The sequence below is a fragment of the Oncorhynchus tshawytscha genome, linkage group LG30 (genome assembly GCF_018296145.1).
Source record: "Oncorhynchus tshawytscha isolate Ot180627B linkage group LG30, Otsh_v2.0, whole genome shotgun sequence".
NCBI classification, from domain to species: Eukaryota; Metazoa; Chordata; class Actinopteri; order Salmoniformes; family Salmonidae; genus Oncorhynchus; species Oncorhynchus tshawytscha.
Genome location: NC_056458.1, coordinates 14024804 through 14045730, shown reverse-complemented (window position 1 = coordinate 14045730; position 20927 = coordinate 14024804). Strand labels below are relative to the sequence as shown.

Genomic DNA, 20927 nt, shown 5'->3' with positions numbered 1-20927 from the left:
CTCCCACAGTTGATTTCTTCAAACCAAGCTGCTTACCTATTGCAGATTCAGTCTTCCCAGCCTGGTGCAGGTCTACAATTTTGTTTCTGGTGTCCTTTGACAGCTCTTTGGTCTTGGCCATAGTGGAGTTTGGAGTGTGACTGTTTGAGGTTGTGGACAGGTGTCTTTTATACTGATAACAAGTTCAAACAGGTGCCATTTAATACAGGTAACGAGTGGAGGACAGAGGAGCCTCTTAAAGAAGAAGTTACAGGTCTATGAGAGCCAGAAATCTTGCTTGTTTGTAGTTGACCAAATACTTATTTTCCAACATAATTTGCAAATAAATTCATTAAAAATCCTACAATGTGATTTTCTGGATTTTTTTTTCTCATTTTGTCTGTCATAGTTGAAGTGTACCTATGATGAAAATTACAGGCCTCTCTCGTCTTTTTAAGTGGGAGAACTTGCACAATTGGTGGTTGACTAAATAATGTTTTGCCCCACTGTGTCACACCCTGACCATAGTTTGCTTTGTATGTTTCTATGTTTTGTTTGGTCAGGGTGTGATCTGAGTGGGCATTATATGTTTGGATGTCTAGTTTGTCTGTTTCTGTGTTTGGCCTGATATGGTTCTCAATCAGAGGCAGGTGTTAGTCATTGTCTCTGATTGGGAGCCATATTTAGGTAGCCTGTTTTGTCATTGTAGGTGATTGTCTGTTAGTTGCTTGTGTCAGCACAGTTCTCATTATAGCTTCACGGTCCTTATTCGTTTATTGTCTTGTATAGTTTGTATTCAGTGTTCAGTGCTTTCTTTAATTAAAAAATCATCATGAACACATGCCACGCTGCGTTTTGGTCCGCTCCTTACGACGATCGTGACACACTATGTTTCTGCTTATAATTTTCATTTTGGTAGGCTATTTGTAGTCAACTTGTCTATAATTAAATAACTTCTCTTTTGGCATTTTATGAGGCCCTAGAAGATAAATAAACCAATGCTCAGCAGAATAATGTATCATAATAGATGGATAGAACGAATGCTTCAATCTAGTTGACATCAAGTTTTCTCTCATCTTTCGCAGAGCAAAGATGTTTAGGGACTGGGGAGAAAATACAATAACAAAAAGGTCTATATTTTCTGTGCAAAATGTCCAAATGACATTAGTTTTACTGGTTGTAAGGAAAAGAAAGCTGTGAAAACGAGCCAACTGGTTTCTGATAAGATTTCAGTTCAGCTTCGATGCATATTTTATGTGGTTGAAATACTATCTATCAGCTGTTATGATGAAGACAGTACCTTTACATATGGTATCTAACTGAGCATTACAATTCTCTTCTCTCAAGATGCATAAATAAATAAGTCATATTTCTCCACCTGTTCCCAAGTCCAAATTTCTCCTTAATTTGGTGTATAATTTTACTTGAAAAAAATGCATAATTCTGCAGGAGTTATTATTAAGGCTATGTGAGAGGTTATAGTCCTACAGTCAGTGTCCAGATTTCAGTATTCATGTAACCCATCTAAACAGTAGGCCTCAGTTCCCCTGACCTGCCATAGGCCTATTTGAAGTCCCTGTCGAATTTGTATAGTGCCTCACAATCATCACACATACAGCCTGCTATCATCCTCTTTTACTACTTCGTCAAATCTTTTCCAAACATTACTTTTCTGGCCCTCCCTTCTCTTTTTCATCTCTCGTTTCGCAGCTTTTGTTTATTGAATTAAACTTCGACAATGTCCTTTTAGCCTTTGTGGATTGACGTTACATTTTTCTGCCCATTCCCAAAAGCATTATTTGGCGATTGACGCATACAGTTAATCCCTAAAGTTTAGGTTTATGCACTAATACCAGATAGATTGAAATAATGAAAGAAAAACCTCAATATACTGTAGCCTGTATAAATTGCACAATAATTATAAATGTATGGATATTTAAAAATATTGTTTCTCTTTATTCAACTCGCCGGCCACCCACCCGCATTTCAGCCACATAATATTTAATGACCCTAACCCGCCTGCCCCGCATATATAACAGCAGGGAATGCAGGTTATGAGTCAACCCGCGCATCACTATCCCGCGCACATTCGTCCACTCACAAAATAATTCCAGCATCCAAACCACAACTGTGCACTATGCACCTGCAATTTGATGAATGGCATTCTGCGATTTTCATTAGGCCTACACTTGTAGCCTGAATTGATGAGTCCACTTTTGTCCACACGCGCCTCGGGTCTCGGCCACTCATTTCCACCTTGTCCATGCGCGTCTCGGTCTCACATCTCCGCCTTGGCAAAATTGGTCTCCTCGAACCACAAGGTAAATTGGAGCGTATGGCACCGGGTTCAAAGTCAATTCGCTAATTTTCATGTGATTGACATGCAGAAATGTTAAATAATGGTGTAATAGTGTAATAGTCTATAGTTTTTTTGCCATTTTGTGTTAATTATGATATGCTCACGTTGGTACGGCATACCTCCACTATTTCATACTTCTAGTGTCAATCTTAAAATGTCAATGTGGCCTGTGTATTTTGATATTGACATGAATGGGTTAATGAAAACACGCAGAATAAAGTGAACCAAATATATTATATATATATATATATATATATTTATTTTCAAAGCATGTTATCCAGATTGATGTGGAAATAACTCAATATCACTACACAAAATTAATATCCAAGCGGTTTCAGAATGTAAACTTTTTTTATTAATTTATTTTAAAACAATATTAATATGTTACAATTTTATTTTTGATGGTATATACAGAGAGAAAAACAAGCCATACAATATTATCAACTGTGCAACACCAACTTGCTGAATTGAAGAAAATAAAAAACTCAGCTCCCCAATAAGACACTTTAATAATGTGTTACAAAATACTTCTGTTTGTTTTACTTTAAAATCATGTAACATACATACACATACATACATACATACATACATACACATACATACATACATACATACATACACATACATACATACATACATACATACATACATACATACATACATACATACATACATACATATTCAATCTATTTGACATCTTATAAAATAACTATATAATCTAAACATTTTTTGTACATTCTATAATACAATATTTTCAATTAGTTTTCTGCAATGAAATGGCTGTGTACAGTACCAGGTTCTTTTTTGTTTGTGTCTTACTTCTTCCTGGCACATTTTATACAGTATTCATTCATGGACTCTCCACCCCATATACTGCAAGGATGCGCAGTCACTTCTAAAAGGTCAGAAATGTAAAAATGAAGGTCACAAAAAGAATGACACTTGATGAAGAATCAATGAACATAAAACTATCGTCAAACGGTAAAACACAAAGTGCCTATTCTACTGCTGGGGAGACAGATTCAACAGAATCAAAGAGAGAAACAGTACCATTTGATCTAGTGTAGCAATCACAATTAACAAACAAATACCAAATAAACATGAACTTTTGTATAAACTGAAGCAATACACAGCAAACACACAATGGCTATCAGTATGACCTCTGTGGGAAATCATCTGTGGGACTGGGTTAATGGAAATTGAATAACTGCCTGTTGGTGCAAATAGGGGCAACTAAAGCAAATGCTTTACACAAGATGGAGGATAAACTACAGTTAGCTAGAGAGCACACTGGACAATTTTGAGAACATGGTTTACTATTATTCTAGGAGCTTGATAATTAAACATACACTACATGTTCCTTCAACCAGCTTCAAAAGGCAGTTTACTATATGATTGGGCATTGCGCACATTGAACCAACAACTGAGTTATTTTCTGAATGATAAGGTTGAGTGGAGGCCAACCAGGGGACATATTTAGCTGACTATCAACAAACAGGATTTAAAAAGGATTGGGTATGTTAACAGGACTGTTTCTAAACAAATCTGCATCTAGGTCTTGAATAGAGTCACTGTTGTGTCTTTAGAGAAATAACAAACTGACACAGTAAAACTATGTTGAAACAATGTGTTCCTCATATCGCTTAAAACAATGTTTATGTTGGGTTGACCCCAGCAAGAGGCCAACAAGTTTTTACTGAATCTAATATGGCCCCCTTTCCTGATGCCAGCATCACTCTGAGAAAAGTTGACCTGAGTCTTTAGTGTAGATTATGCCATTCTAACAAAGTCTTCAGCAGATACAAGCTGTACCTCAGTAAAGATACTGCTGATATTCATGGTTGAAGGAATGTTAAAGATATTTCCATTTAATTAACATAGTACATTAGTTTATAGTATACAACTATCTCTTTTTTTTTTACATGAGTACATACTTGCCTAGAAGCATAATTTCAACAGCATAAATCATTTCTTCTAAATTAAAACGACACATACTATAAGAATTCTAGAACTTTGTTTGATCTCTTCAACCAAGATGAACAGCACCAGTCTTCGTGAGAGTGCCTGTAACCGATGAAGTGATAGCGACTCAATGTCCACAGCAGAGATTGGTAGGATTGTCATAAACGTTGTACAATTTAAGATTCTTATCACTCCACAATGCATTTCAACCTTCACTTCATGTGAAATGGCACATTTAGTTTAGATTAGAATTCCAATATGTTGTTCCATTTTGTTATGGCTAGTGAGTGTAAAGGGAAATTGAGGCATACATTTCCCTCTTTGTTTGACAGGATATAAGTGTTTCACAGTAGGACTTTCCCATTCAAATATTACAATATCTAATGGGGGTAGGGCAACTCAAGTCAGATACCTACTGTTGTAGTTATTTGGGGAAAACGTATGGAACTTGAAGAAAAAAAAGTAAATAGGAAATACGTAGTATTATTTTAAGTGGTCAGTTTGATTGTCATTTACATTAGCAGGCCATTTGTCTCTGGTTAGTATTTTCTTCATACACAGTATTCCTAAAATCACCAGTGTATGGACATAATTACTCATTCATGGATAAATACACTTATAGTCTCTATAGTCCAAAAATCAACAACATTCTGCTGAATTGCAAAGATTACCAAATATAGACAATTAAACTGTAACCAACAAATTATGAAAAGTACAAATTGTTAATGTAATACTGAGAATATTTGTTTCCACAAATAACCTGAGAAAATAATTATGTTATGAAAGTATACATAATCAATGTAAGACACCTACAATATATTAGTGATGTCTTCCTAATCATTGCAGCATCTCTTACACTTGATACAAAACAATGAGTTCTTAAGTGATTTGGGCAACAAACTACTGTTACTGTGCTGTTAGTAGCTGTTAATGCATTAAGATCTTATTGACCTATCTTTCAATGCCTGATTAAAAACGCACCCAGTAGAACAGCTTAAATTAGTTTAGAAATGTATGATAAACAAACAAACATGCTATGGTAGTCTACTAATAAGGTTTGCTCTTTCCATTAAGGTGTGGATAAAGAATATGAAGCTTGATTTTTATGAATTATTGAATACAAATGTTGCCATAACTAATTGGTACTATTGTTCGCTTTTAGAAAAAATCCTGTCTAAATATTTGATTCTATAACGAAAATAATAGTAATTGAATGAGGACATTTGTTGCTGTGTCAGTCATGCAAAATATTTTTTCCCCAAACATGGACTAATAGTGTTGAGTGGTGAATATACTTCAGTGTTTTAATAATGATATCAACTATGTCTGGGAGTGGCTGATTGAATGTTTGATGAAAAGACGACACGTCCAACATCAAAATTAACCCCTTCCTTTATGTTTCCTTGAAACTACTGTTTCGTAATAGTCTTCCTATGTCAAAACAAATATATGTATGCACAGCAAAACCATAACCTACAGACAAGTGTTTTTCATGTGAAATGAAGATGCAACTTTGAAGGAGTAAATGCTCACTGCAGGTGTTTACTCTCTGGAAACAACAGGACAGATGGTATGACCACAGTGCAGTCAGTGCACAACAAGGCTCACCTAACAACCTCTCTTTTTGTTGAAAACACATCTGCATGAAAACACACAGCAGCACGGTTTTCCTGTTGATTACTTTGATAGTTTTTTTTCCATCCAGCAGTGTCATGATGAAATATGACGAGTAAGCATGGCCTCCAGTAGCACAGTGGAGTGGGACAGAGATGTTGCTGCAGCGAATATTATCATTTTCACGTTTTGTTTTTGCTGTGTAAAAAAGCCACAATGGCTTCTTAAACAGTGAAGAACACAGCACAGCATGGGACCAAATATGCCTCGCTGTGTCTTCTATGCATCCCATAGAATTCTGCCACCAAACCTGTAACAATACGTTTCAGAAGATATCTCACCACTCTGTTTGTGTCTTCGGTGCTACTGAGTGAGCATATTTCGGAAGTCTGAAAGGCTGCCAGGCTGGTTTTGGGAATGGTGGTGTTGCCGCTGTTGCTGCTGTTGTTGCTGCTGCTGTTGTTGTTGCGGTTGTTGTTGCGGTTGTTGTTGTTGCTGCGGTTGTTGTTGTATATAACTGACAGTACCTTGCTGTGGGACATTAGTAGTGTGGAAAAAAGCCTGAGTGGTTCCACTGTGTAAGAGTCCTTGGGGCTGCATCTATCAACAGAAAGGGATTAGGGCATAAGTGAGGCGATACTAGTTCTACAGAGTGAGCCAAACCCCTCCAGCCCAAGGCCTGCTATCACACTACTGCAAGTAGTAGGACTACTACTGTACCTGAAAGAACTGCTGGGGCTGCTGCAGCTGCAGAGAGTGCTGGCAGGCCTGCTGCTGAGCATGGTAGGTGGGCTGGGCCTGGTGCGTGATAAAGCTGTTGTGAGGGATCATGATAGAGGACGTGAAGACGGGAGAGGGGACCAGGACAGCGTTGCAGTTCACATGCTGCATGGGAAACGACGGGGTCATCATCTGCTGCTCCAGGGTGTATCTGGGAAGGGATGGGTGCAATCAACAGGTCAAATACATTTACTATGTTGATAGTTACAGAATGTGTGTGCCATTCAGAGGGATCTATTTTCGGCTGGTGTTACGGTGGTGTTAGTGTCAAACGCATGTTATTTAGAAACATAAAAAACGAATGTTTTTTTCCCATTTAGTTTTATTTGATTAAAAACCAAGCATACCCTCCCTCCTCTTAATTAAGTACTTTTTCCCCCCTGCCAATGCAGTCGCGAAAAAGTCAAGACTGTCGATAAACGGTTTGGATCCTGAGACCGCTTTGAATGACATCTTAATCACCAAAGCTTTATTTATTTTTTTAAGTACGTTTGACAGTCGCAAAACAGTGAATTGACATTCCATTTTTATCTATGTATTATAGGGAGACCCACGTTATTTTAGCCATGCAGGTGCAGTTTTGGACACGAATAAAACCCCCTCCATGATGTAAGCTACATGTCCATGCCCATCATGAAATGAGCAATGAGAACATCTGTACCTGTGAACCTCGTATTTAGAAGTTATTTTCCTGTGACAATTGCTTGTTTTGCGTTTCATATTTTCAAAACCAAAGCCTCCCTTACCCTAGGCCCACTATAATGACTCCCTTACCCTAGGCCCACTATAATGACTCCCGTACCCTAGACCCACTATAATGACTCCCTTACCCTAGGCCCACTATAATGACTCCCTTACCCTAGGCCCACTATAATGACTCCCTTACCCTAGGCCCACTATAATGACTCCCGTACCCTAGGCCCACTATAATGACTCCCTTACCCTAGGCCCACTATAATGACTCCCTTACCCTAGGCCCACTATAATGACTCCCTTACCCTAGGCCCACTATAATGACTCCCTTACACTAGGCCTACTATGACTCCTTTACCCTAGGCCCACTATAATGACTCCCTTACCCTAGGCCCACTATAATGACTCCCTTACCCTAGGCCTACTATGACTCCTTTACCCTAGGCCCACTATAATGACTCCCTTACCCTAGGCCCACTATAATGACTCCCTTACCCTAGGCCTACTATAATGACTCCCTTACCCTAGGCCCACTATAATGACTCCCTTACCCTAGGCCTACTATAATGACTCCCTTACCCTATATTTAGCAAAGATAGGTCTACATTTTGTTATTTCATTTCTGTGAGATATTTAACAAACTATAATGAACTAACATTGGAATTGGAGTTGATTCAATGTATAAAATACCATAAATACACAACTTAAAGGAACCACATACTTCGCCATGAAGCACGTTCTGATTGGCCAGTGAGGGGCCAAGCCTCGACACACCCACAACTTGTTTATTCATCAAAACCCAGCCCTTTCACACCAATGCCACCAAGTGAGCCGATATTTGTAATATTAATAATTCTGCCACACCCCTGAAACTATAACGCATGTGCTTAGATTTACCATTGCGTTAGGTTTCTTAAAATAGAGCCCAGAGGGTGAATGGGCCAGCCAAAAGATTTAAGTGCCTTTGAACAGGGTATGGTAGTAAGTGCCAGGCACACCGGTTTGAGTGTGTCAAGAACTGCAACGCTGCCGGGGTTTTCACGCTCAACAGTTTCCCGTGTGTGTCAAGAATGGTCCACCACCCAAAGTACATCCAGACAACTGTGTGAAGCATTGGAGTCAACATGGGCCAGCATCCCTATGGAACTCTTTTGACACCTTGTAGAGTCCATGCTTTGACGAATTGAGGCTGTTCTGAGGACAAAAGGGGGTGCAACGCTATATTAGGAAGGTGTTTCTAATGTTTTGTACACTCAGTGTATGTAGACCATGTGGGTATGGTGTGATTCTTTGCAACTAAGGGTATATCATGTGTTTTAAGTACATTCAGTTCAGTTCAAGGATAAATGCATTCATTGTTCCCATATTTCACTACATATACAGTACCAGTCAAAAGTTTGGACACACCTACTCATTCAAGGGTTTTTCTTTATTTTTACTATTGGATCACATTGTAGAATAATAGTGAAGACATCAGAACTATGAAATAACACATATGGAATCATGTAGTATCCAAAAAAAGTGTTAAACAAATCAAAATATATTTTACATTCTTCAAATTAGCCATCATTTGCCTTGATGACAGCTTTCCAGACTCTTGTTATTCTCTCAACCAGCTTCACCTGTAATGCTTTTCCAGCAGTCTTGAAGGAGTTCCCACATATGCTTAGCACTTGTTGGCTGTTTTTATTTCACTCTGCGGTCCAACTCATCCCAAACCATCTCAATTGGGTTGGGTTGAGGTTGGGTGATTGTGGAGGCCAGGTCATCTGATGCAGCACTCCATCACTCTCCTTCCAGCCTGGAGGTGTGTTGGGTCATTGGCCTGTTGAAAAACAAATGGGATGGGATGGCGTATTGCTGCAGAATGCTGTGGTAGGCATGCTGGTTAATCGGCCTTGAATTCTAAATAAATCACAGACAGTGTCACCAGCAAAGCACCCCCACACCATCACACCTCCTCCTTCAGAGTGGGAACCACACATGCGGAGATCATCCGTTCACCTACTCTGTGTCTCACAAAGACATGGCGGTTGGAACCAAAAATCTCCAATTTGGATTAATCAGACCAAAGGACAGATTTCCACCAGTCTAATGCCCATTGCTCATGTTTCTTGGTCCAATCAAGTCTCTTCTTATTATTGGTGTAGTAGTTAGTAGTTGTTATTTGCAGCAAAATCGACCATGAAGGTCTGATTCACGCAGTCTCCTCTGAACAGTTGATGTTGAGATGTGTCTGTTACATGAACTCTGAAGCATTTTTTTGGGCTGCAATTTCTGAGGCTGGTACCTCTGATGAACTTATCCTCTGCAGCAGAGGTAACTCTGGGACTTCCTTTATTGTGGCGGTCATCATGAGAGCCAGTTTCATCATAGCACATGATGGGGTTTGCGACGGCACTTGAAAAACTGAAAGTTCTTGAAATATTCCAGATTGACTGACCTTCATGTCTTAAAGTAATGGGCTTGTTTCTCTTTGCTTATTTGAGTTGTTCTTGCCAAAATATGGACTTGGTCTTTTCCCAACTAGGGCTGTCTTCTGTATACCACCCCTATCTTGTCACAACACAAGTGATTGGTTCAAACGCATTTACACTTTTTTGGTTACTACATGATTCAATATGTGTTATTTCATAGTTTTGATGTCTTCACTATTATTCTGCAATGTAGAAAATACTCATTTGAATGAGTAGGTGTGTCCAAACCTTTGACTGGTACTGTACGTCAAATAACCAACAGCATAAAGAGTCAACATAATGATTACACACACTCTCAAACACACACTTACTTGGTTTGCTGGATGGCTGTGTTGCACTGGGAAGCCTGGGAGCTAACACGGCTATCAGGTACGAGTGTCTGCACTGGCTGGTTGAGCAGCATGCTGCCAGAAAGAACAGTCTGTGTCATTCTCAAAGCTAATACTACAAACTTTCTAAAAAATACATTTAAAAAAGCCGCCTGGGCCATGGGGACAGACTGCACAAGCTGTTATTTTCCACCCGTGATATATTTCTCAATTTTCCAAACACAGTGTGAGTACAATGGACAGGACAAAAGGTTTTGTGACTCAACGAGACTATTACCTCTCCAATGTAACCCTAAACTTTCTCTTCAAGGTTAGCGTAAGCACGTGTAAAGCAGGTGTTCTTTCATTCGGAATTCATAAAATGTAGATATGATTTCAACTTCAACTCATAAAGCTTTGTTTTGATAAAATACAGCTTCCCATGTCAATTGTTTCCCAAAATGTACTGAGTTACAAGTTGCTTCAATTTAGACCAAACTAAAGGCTGAATTACACTGACCATGAAGAACAGACTTTCGACAACATGTTCTTGAAAATAATTCTGCAACAAGAAATCAGACTGAGTGGTTTACTGTCTGTAGGGCTCACCGTAGCTGTCTCTCTTGGCTAAACTCAGAGTCTGAGTGTCTTTGGTTTACGTCCTGCAGTGCCTGTGTGGTTGTCTGCTGAGAGAACATCATGGGGTTGCTGTAGAAGGGCATGGTCAAGTTGGCATGGGTCTGCACCGGGAGACTGACTGCCTGCATCTGCCCGCCTGCACTCCTTATCAACCTCTGCTGCACCTAAAGCAACAACAACAACACTGAAACTACCACCAGGTTGACTACAGTCATGCAAACCCACTTCCTTGTACATTTTGACAGAATACCCTGCTTACTCTATACAAAGTAAATGTTGAAAGCTGGGATAAGAGTACGGAGGGAGAACTGGGGTACCTGAGGGGAAAGTGTGCTGTGCTCTGTGAGGAGAGAGTGAGGGGACGAGCCGTGGGCTCCATGAAGAGGCTGTTTGGAGTGGCTCGAAGCCTGCCTGATCACCCCAGACTGGGCCTGCTGCTGCTGCTGCTGGGCTGGCCTCCCTGGACCCTGATGCTGAGGCTGTTGCTGCTGCTGTTGGACCTGGCCAAAGTCACTGTGGACCGGCTGCTGTAACAACATCTACAGTGCGCACAAATACGCACACACACACACACACACACACACACGCACGCACGCACGCACGCACACACACACACACACACGAGGGAGGGATTAGCTACTGTATCCCACTGTATAACAATTAGCTTAGGTTTTGGGATCGTTTTAGGCAGGGTGTCTGACTAGCGGTAAGCATGGTTACCTGGAGGTTAGCCAGCTGCAGCTTCTCCTTGATGTCATGCAGCTCCTGTTGCTGAGTCTTGATGTCCATCTGCAGGATGCGTGTCCTCTCCTCCAGCTGCTCCTTGAGCTGGTGCATGACACCTAGCTGAGGCTCAGGAGGCTGCTGCTGGTACATGGACTGTTGCTGCTGCTGTGGCTTCTGTTGTTGTTGCTGCGACTGGAAGAATAGGATACACAGCCATCATGATAAAGGCAGTTCATATCACAGTACCATGTATGGGTCATGCTCAGGCACAAGCCTTCACAGCTGCTCACACACATTTTCAGAGCCAAGGAGGGCTTTACAGTAGTTCAGAAATACAGCACTCAATAACTTGAGGACCACAGAAATCACCCTCCCAATCATTACAGCTTGATTAGCACTTCCAGCTCTTCTTCTTTCCATATTATGTAGATGTTGGAGATGGTTTTACTGGGCCTCATCTCAGATGAGTTGAAGTGATCATCTTGAGACAATTTTAACATACGTGAGAATAGTAGTTTTGCATCTACACTGAACAAAAATATGAAGGCAACATGTAAAGTGTTGGTCCCATGTTTCATGAGCTGAAATAAAAGATACGAGAAATTTTCCATATGTACAAAAAGCTGATTTCTCTCAAATTTTGTGCACATATTTGTTTACATCTCTGTTAGTGAGCATTTCTCCTTTGCCAAGATAATCCATCCACCTGAGGTGTTGCATATCAAGAAGCTGATTAAACAGCATGATCATTACACAGGTGCACCTTGTACTGGGGACAATACAATTCCTCTCTGAAATGTGCAGTTTCGTCACACAACACAATGCCACAGATGTCTGAAGTTTTGACGGAGTGTGCAACTGGCATACTGACTACAGGAAGACCACCTGAGCTGTTGCCAGACAACTGAATGTTCATTTCTCTACCATAAGCCGCCTCCAATGTCATTTTAGAGAATTTGGCAGTACGTCCAACCAGCCTCACAACCGCAGACCACTTGTAACCTCGCCAGCCCAGGACTTCCACATCCAGCTTCTTCACCCACAGGATCGACTGCGACCAAACACCCGGACAGCTGATGAAACTGTGGGTTTGCACAACCAAATACTTTCTGCACAAAATATCAGAAACCGTCTCAGGCAAGCTCATCTGCGTACTTGTCGTCCTCACCACTCACCAGAGTCATGACCTGACTGCAGTTTGGCGTCGTAACCGACTTCAGTGGTCAAATGCCCACCATCGATGGCCACTGGCACGCTGGAGAAGTGTGCTCTTCACAAATGAATCCCGGCAGCGTGTAAGGCATCGTGTGGGCGAGTGGTTTGTTGAGTACCCCATGGTGGCGATGGGGTTATGGTATAGGCAGGCATAAGCTACGGAACAACGAACCCAATTGCATTTTATCGATGGCATTTTGAATGTACAGAGATACCGTGATGAGATCTTGAGGCCCATTGTGGTGTCATTAATCCGCCACCATCACCTCATGTTTCAGCATGATAATGCATGGCCCCATGTCGCAAGGATCTTCATACAATGCCTGGAAGCTGAAAATGTCCCAGTTCTTCCATGGCATGCATACTCACTAGACTTGTCACCCATTGAGCATGTTTGGGATGCTCCTGATTGACGTGTATGACAGTGTGTTCCAGTTCCCACCAATATCCAGCAACTTCGAAGAGGAGTGGGACAACATTCCACAGGCCACAATCAACAGCCTAATCAACTTTATGCGAAGGAGATGTCACGCTGCAAATGGTGGTCACACCAGATACTGACTGGTTTTCTGATCCAAGCCACTACCTTTTTTCAAGGTATCTGTGACCAACAGATGCATATCTTTATTCCCAGTCATTAGAAATCCATAGATTAAGGCCTAATGAATTCATTTCAATTGACTGATTTCTTAGTATGAATTGTAACTGAGTAAAGTCTTTGAAAATGTTGCATGTTGCATTTATATTTTTGTTCAGTGTAGAATTTAAACATCATCTATATTTACATCTAAATGATGATCATCCTAAATGGCGTTGGTGTGGTCTACAATCAAGTGGGTGTGGAAGCATTTCACGCAATTGAACGAGCAAGTAAATCAACAAACAAGAACAAGCTGTCATAATACTGTGAGACTACAAGACAAACAGTGAGCAGGCAGGCAGGTGACAGACAGGAAAACTCAACACCAACCATTGCGGAGTGCTGGCTGCAAGTAGGAGAAAGGGGAGGCTTAGTTGGGGAAGGAGGTCAAAAGAGTTTAGCCCCAAAGTCTACCTTTGCACTACTGGGTGCGAGTCTGGACAAATTCTTCTCTGTCCCAGCGATGGATGCAGACTGCCGTGATGGTGTGCAAGCATCTGTGTACCGCAAAGATGAGTTGGCTGCTGGGAAAAATGTATCAATAGGTACTGTAGAAGGTTATGCATACTTCATAATTAACCATCTAAATTCAAAATAGTATACATTAAGTAAGTGTGTGGTGGTGCAGAGTTTGGAATAGGGTGAGAGTGGTGTTGTATGGTACAGGGTTCAAGTCGGAACGGACTGATCCAGTATGGGGGTGTTTGGGTTAGCTGGACAAAGAGAGCAGCAAGGGGACTGACATGCCGTGTCGGACAGGGCCGTGTGGGAGGACTTCCGGGAGCTGTGGGAGGACACTGAGCGTGCCCCGCTCATCCTGTCCAGTCCGGAGGGGTCCAGATTGGGACAGATGTCCAGGTACACCTCCTGAGCCTGAAACACACAGGATAGAGGAGCATTAAGTACTGACAGCACCAAAAACAAGATTTGGAACACACATCTGCTTTTACCCTGAATTCACAGCCTGACACTGGATAGCGCCGTATTTGCATGGCAATTCACCATCCCATTCAGTTCTGAACACTGACATTGGAGTGGGAAGTAAAGCACTACTGTACATGATTACTACAACTGGAACTCGACTTTGTAAAATGGCTACGCATTATGAAACTTGAATACTGTATGTTATTGTAACATTCTTCACGATTCATCATTTATATTTGATCGTAGAGTCTCTTCTTCATACCTTCATGGGTGATGAAGTGGCCATGTCAGGGGACGTCTCCTCCAAGCCAAACTCTCTCCTCCTCTCCGCTCGCACCTCCGCATAACTACAAGTCCGCGAAAGAGTGCAATAGAAAGAAAGATCAAATGCCAAATGATCTGCCCGTAAGTCAAGCTTTCCCATTATATTCACCCTAAATGTACAATATCAACTGACAGACAGATACCACAGACCCCTAATGCAGTAGATAAGGTTCAATAGCTCTACACTCGACCGATTTCGAACTACAGGGAGGCGATAACTTTCTCCCCCTCAGGGGGCGTTAGAGTATACAATACCAAATATGACAGAGAGTGACAGAGGAATTAGGTTTACCTGACGACTGTGTGAGTGCACACGATGAACTCTGGCTTGGAGTTCCACTGGTGGTATGTAATGTAGTAGTGTGTCTGGAGCCAGATCCACTGCTGACCCTTGCTTAGAAACCGATAGTAGCAGGATTTACCCTTCCCAAACTGCATTACTGTGAAGACAACACAAGACAGAGGGATATTTTCAGCAGTCAGGCATATACAAACCACTACACCACACTGCCCTAGTTCACAGTGTAGTGTGATGTTTGCATCATCCTAAAATATCAGGGCAGGGGTGAAAAACTCTAAGCAGCCTCATAGTTCCAGGCTTTTTATGCTCATTGGTGAAGCAGAAATAGAAATGTAACTACAGCAGGATGACCTATTTCTGTGAAATGGCTGCCTGGATCCTGTGGTAGTGAGGGAGAGCGAGATAGGGTAGGAGAAGGGGGGGGGGGGTGAAAGAGAGAGAACATGGAGAGAGTTGCTTACATTGCTTATGACACCGGGCTATAAGCTCCAAGTCATCCACATGATAGTAATCGTAGCCAGAAGTCCCAAGAACCTCAAAGGGCAAGTACCCGATGATTGGTGAAGCTCTGAAGAGAGAGAATAATCAAGATATTAAACAACTATGTTTTATGACAACAATAGACTGGTTAAACTGGGACAATAACTAGAGTATTTATTTTGTCAGAATTTACCATTTTATACCCTGAAGAGAATAACTTGATTGATAATTCCATAACTACCTTGACAAGTACATTGAAAAATTCGTAAACATTATGATTAAATAAACCTAACAAGTCTGTATTGTCTCAAGCACATGGGGTAATAGAATCTCATCTTATGCATACTGATATGACACGTTGACAGAATATCAACTCTCTAAATTGGTTAGGGCTGAGCGAGTGGGACGTTTCTCATGCCTCAAAAATGCATAAACATGGCAATGTTGTATAATCACAGCTATGACTTGATTTTGGCTCATTTGATGCATTTCATTCATCAATGCTCAGTTAAATCCATTTAGCCTAGGCCCCCATAAGCCAAATTCAGAATGGCATGCAGGTCACATTATGGAGGCAGCCATTCATGTAACCCAGCACAGTAGATGTCCAATTATAGCTCAGCAGAGGACACAATGTACAATTTCCTCCCCTGGTTTTACCCAATAATATATAAACCCTGGATTGCTGATGCTATGTATTGGCCAATGAGAGGCTTTGAAGCCACCGGTTGGCCATATTGGCACTCCCCAGAAGAAGCAGACGTCCATAGGAATGAATGGAATTCTACAGTATTTCAATTAAATGTTTCAGAGACAAAATGACATGTATTTAAGTATTTTTGTTGTTGTAGTGGGGACATTAACATTAGTACTTGCAAAAAATGATACTTTAAGGAAAATGTTTTTATATATTTGTTCATTTTCTATTTTATGTTCAGCTCACATAATGTCATTTAAATGTGTAATTAATGTGTCTGTAGTAGAATAAACATGAAAAAAACAAATGTTAATGGATTTGATTTGATACTGCAGCGCTGGTGTCATGAATGATAGAACGTAGCAGTCTGGGCTGTTTCTTACTGGGCCGTTATCTCTTGGTGTTGCAGACTACTCTTGGGGCTCCCCTGTCACTATCCAGGGTATGGCAGCAGGTTTAAAGGCCTTACTGGGTGAGGAGGCCCGGCCCCACAGTGGAAACTAGCACAATCAGTCAGTCACGCTACTAGCAGCAGCAGCAGTCTGCTGATCACTGAGCTTGATCACCCAAAGCCAATCAGATGGCACGTAACCAAGGGACACACAGCGTGGCATATGACACACGAGTTAACAGAGTTTACAAACAACAATATCATGTTAATGCCAACATAGGGGAAAGGAGAGAACAGCAGTTGTCCTCTTAAATCTATGTGTTCCTGTAGTGTTAAAGATGTGCAGCCCAGAGGATGTCAGTAGATGGGCATCGATGATAGTGTAGCTTTCCATCAGCTTTCCATGTAGCTTTCTATGAAACTTATCAAATTAAAGACGGATAACAGATGGAAGACAAGATGTACATGTTTCTCAGCTCCTCTTACCTGTGATCTAAGAACAGGAACTTCCATTCAAGGCTGTGTCTAGATGTGAATTCATCACAGGGACCTTCCACATTACACAAATCCTGGTCAAAGAAACAAAAATATGAATTTAAGACCAGTCCTTAAATCCTATAAAAACATATTCTACCTTGGAATTATAAAAAGTTCTATCATAGTTTACTAAAATGACAAATAACTAGGAACATTGCTGAAGCTTACATCTGTATCAGTAAACTTAAATAATTGCCTGGTCTCTGATGCCCATAGTAAGCAAACTACTTGCTAGTTATCCATGAAATATGCAAAGTTTATATTTTTTGGTGAAATACTCGTTCCATGGGAAGTTTTTGTATTGATATATAAAATGATATCAGACAAAATAACAACGCCTCTCCAATGGGCCTTAAACATGTTCCCAGGTACCTATATTTATTTATGTTAGCCAGAGCCATTCTTCTGCAAAACTGGTTGCAAAAGAGGGCCATCGCATAAAATATCAAGGACTTGGAAGTCAAGGACTTGGAATTATAAGGTTCTTTCTTCAAAATGTATAGTTCTGACATATGGAGTATTATTCAAGTCTCAGATCTCAGAACTGTTTTGTGATGTCTTACTCTTTCATGACTAAATAAGTACATGACTTTACATGCATATAATATGAAGATTAACAATGCAAAAACCTCTAAAACAGGCCTTACAAGGATATTCAAAATGTGCTATTTTCTGCTCCCTCTTCCAACACCTTTCCACGGTTCCTTACACGTAATATCCACAGACATAGACCATCTGTATGTTCTCAAATAGAATCAGCAAAGATTTAGCAAAAGAACGTGATCTTACCTTTAAAAATTGCGGAGTGACTAATCGTACAGTGGCAACAAGGCAGACCTGCTCTTCCAACGATGACGGCAGGGTTCTTGGTAATGTCAAATCAAACCCGTTACAAGAAGATGTAGGCACTGTGAGTCAGAAACAACAGAAACAACAGTCACTCAAAATATCTCACCAGAGGACGGATGTAGGAATAGCAAATATGAATGAACAACTACAATCCATTAGGTGTATTACAACAGCATATTATAGACACTGAGTGACAACCATCAACCCCACACAGGTATATCTGTTACAAGAGGATGTAGGCGCTGTGTGTTTCCATGCCACATCAGTGGGTGCTGGGTTTTTTGTCCTTGCCCCTTTAAATCACACACTAATTGGAGAAAGGAAAATCAGCAGGACTGTGGGGCCCCTGAGGACTGGAGTAGTGATCATCCAGCTAAGAGTTGAGGGTAATGGCAAATCAGACTAAAAAATCTATGATTGGCTGTGTGGGGTTATTCTACGAGTGCCAAATATCTTTACATAATCTTTCCATCTCAACACACACTCTGGTGACTTTACTATGGCATTATGCTATTCAAATGACTGGAAGTCCCGCACTTTAAAGAGTATGGAAATACCCAGCAATACGGAGTGTCATTTCAGAAGAGAGGGAAACATTTCCTCATACGTCTAATTTTCCAGTCAATTAGCCTGATATTTGAATAGTGATCAACAATGAGATATGCAGTTCTGAAACGGTTTAAAAACCTGTTTGATTGTCTGCCTGCTTTATGTCTTGAGTAAGTTTTCATGACATAATCATGGCACCAATCTTCATTCCAAACGTAATAGAATGCAGAGGTTGGCCTTATTAATATAACTACATAGTTAGGTGTCGTTATCCGTTTGTAGCTCAGTCAGTAGCTAAAGATGAAATGGCACATAAAATACAGATGATAATCAATAGTTCTGGCTGCTGACAGGGAAAGTCACTTCTGTTGTTATGCGAATATGTCAAGGAGACAAAGATTTGGGAACTAAAACATTGCAAAGTGTTACACAACATTCCAATGTCAAGTGAGCAGGAGGTAGAAAAACAGAAACACTCACCATTGTTATGAAACTTCAAATCTCCGACAAATTTAACATACTCATATGTAGGCGGTTCTTTTGGGTGGCTGTTTCCTCTGGCTAAATGACAGCAGAACTCAATGTGTGTCTTACCTGGAAAAAAGAGCAGATGGGAGTTAGCTGGAGTGTCTTCAACAAAACATAATGCTCGTGGTAAAGAAAAATAAATTGAGATTTTTTTTACTGCCAAAGCAAATAACCCATTACCAGGTTATATTTAGACATCTTCTATAGGCTCTTCCTTTCTTAGATATATATATATATATATATATATATATATGTATATATAGTGTACGTATGTGGACATCCCTTCAAATGAGTGGATTCGACTATTTCAGCCACATCCGTTGCTGACAGGTGTATAAATTTGAGCACATAGCCATGCAATCTCCTTGAACAAACATTGGAAGTAGAATGGCCTTACTGAAGATCTCAGTGACTTTCAACATGGCACCGTCACAGGACACCACTTTTCCAACAAGTCAGTTTATCAGATTTCTGCTCTGCTAGAGCTGCCCCGGTCAACTGTAAGTGCTGTTATTGTGAAGTGGAAACGTCAAGGAGCAACAACTGCTCAGCCACTAAGTGGTAAGCCACACAAGCTCACAGAACGGGACCGCCGAGTGCTGAAGCGCATAAAAATCATCTGTCCTCGGTTGCAACACTCACTTCCGCGTTCCAAACTGCCTCTGGAAGCGACGTCAGCCCAAGAACTGTTTGTCGGGAGCTTCATTAAATGGATTTCCATGGCCGTGCTGCCACACACAAGCCTAAGATCACCATGTGCAATGCTAAGCGTGGGCTGGAGTGGTGTAAAGCTCGCAACTAATGGACTCTGTAGCAGTGGAAATGTGTTTTCTGGAGTGATGAATCACGCTTCACGATCTGGCGGATGAATCTGGGTTTGGCAGATAATAGGAGAACACTACCTGCCCCAATGCATAGTGCCAACTGTAAAGTTTGGTGGAGGAGGAATAATGATCTGGGGCTGTTTTTCATGGTTCGGGTGAAGGGAAATCTTAATGCTACAGCATACAATGACATTCTAGACGATTATGTGCTTCTAACTTTGTTTGGGGAAGGGCCTTTCCTGTTACAGCATGACAATTCCCCTGTGCACAAAGCGAGGTCCATACAGAAATGGTTTGTCGAGATCGGTGTGGAAGAACTTGACTGGCCTGCACAGAGCTCTGACCTCAACCCCATCGAAAACCTTTGGGATGAATTGGAATGTGAGCCAGGCCTAATCACCCAACATCAATGCCCAACCTCAATAATGCCCCTGTTGACTGAACGGAAGCAAGTCCCCATAGCAATGTTACAACATCTAGAGGAAAGCCTTCCCAGAAGAGTGGAGGTTGTTATAGCAGCAAAGGTGGAACCAACTCTATATTAATGCCCCTGAGTTTGGAATGAGATGTTCGACAAGCAGGTGTCCACATACTTTTGGTCATGTAGTGTATATCTTCTTGGAGTCTTCATAGTGCAACATGATCAACTCTGTTTTGAAATAGTTTCATATTTTATGTGAGTGCAATGGATGAATCTCTGACAGAGCCGGTGAATCTCAGGGAAAAGAATGATGACGATTATGTTTGCCATTACAACTGCTGCTCCTCACAACCGCTGACAGCTCAGACATTGTGGCCTTTCTCTCATGGCTGGAAATCACACAGCTCCCGGTGAATGGCATTCAACCCAACATAGTGTGCTTCAGTTGTCATAGGACGGCTCAGCAGTGTTGTTCCTACAGCTGAGGTTTTACTTGGCAGGGGAATGAGACCAGCGGGGGAGAGGACGAGAGGGAGTATGTATGTCACTGTGCCATCAACACACTCTTACAAACTGAACACTGATGATGTTCCAAATACTCTTCATCCAGACACATGGTCACAGTCATGTCATTTTCTAGCGAGTGCATGGCTCCTCTTTTTTTCTAGCGAGTGCATGGCTCCTCTTTTTTTCTAGCGAGTGCATGGCTC

The 20927-nt window shown here is 41.1% G+C and overlaps 1 protein-coding gene across 3 annotated transcripts in view; it reads right to left on the bottom strand.

Annotated features, from left to right (window-relative positions):
• Positions 1-2655: 2655 nt before the first annotated feature.
• Positions 2656-20927, bottom strand: part of LOC112250263 (neuronal PAS domain-containing protein 2-like) — a 74800-nt gene continuing 56528 nt past the window's right edge. For 2 of the 3 annotated variants that reach the window (XM_024420258.2, XM_024420259.2), the window contains exons 8-21: positions 18925-19038; positions 17836-17954; positions 16996-17078; positions 15403-15509; positions 14933-15080; positions 14579-14663; positions 14136-14265; positions 13807-13916; positions 11532-11729; positions 11129-11350; positions 10782-10975; positions 10176-10268; positions 6635-6845; positions 2656-6514 (exon numbers count right to left, since the gene is read on the bottom strand). In XM_024420258.2, the coding sequence (XP_024276026.1) occupies positions 6278-6514; positions 6635-6845; positions 10176-10268; positions 10782-10975; positions 11129-11350; positions 11532-11729; positions 13807-13916; positions 14136-14265; positions 14579-14663; positions 14933-15080; positions 15403-15509; positions 16996-17078; positions 17836-17954; positions 18925-19038 (2051 nt within the window). In that variant the 3' untranslated portion in view covers positions 2656-6277. The remainder of the gene's footprint in view (positions 6515-6634; positions 6846-10175; positions 10269-10781; positions 10976-11128; positions 11351-11531; positions 11730-13806; positions 13917-14135; positions 14266-14578; positions 14664-14932; positions 15081-15402; positions 15510-16995; positions 17079-17835; positions 17955-18924; positions 19039-20927) is intronic. The other variant, XM_024420260.2, reaches the window with a different exon arrangement.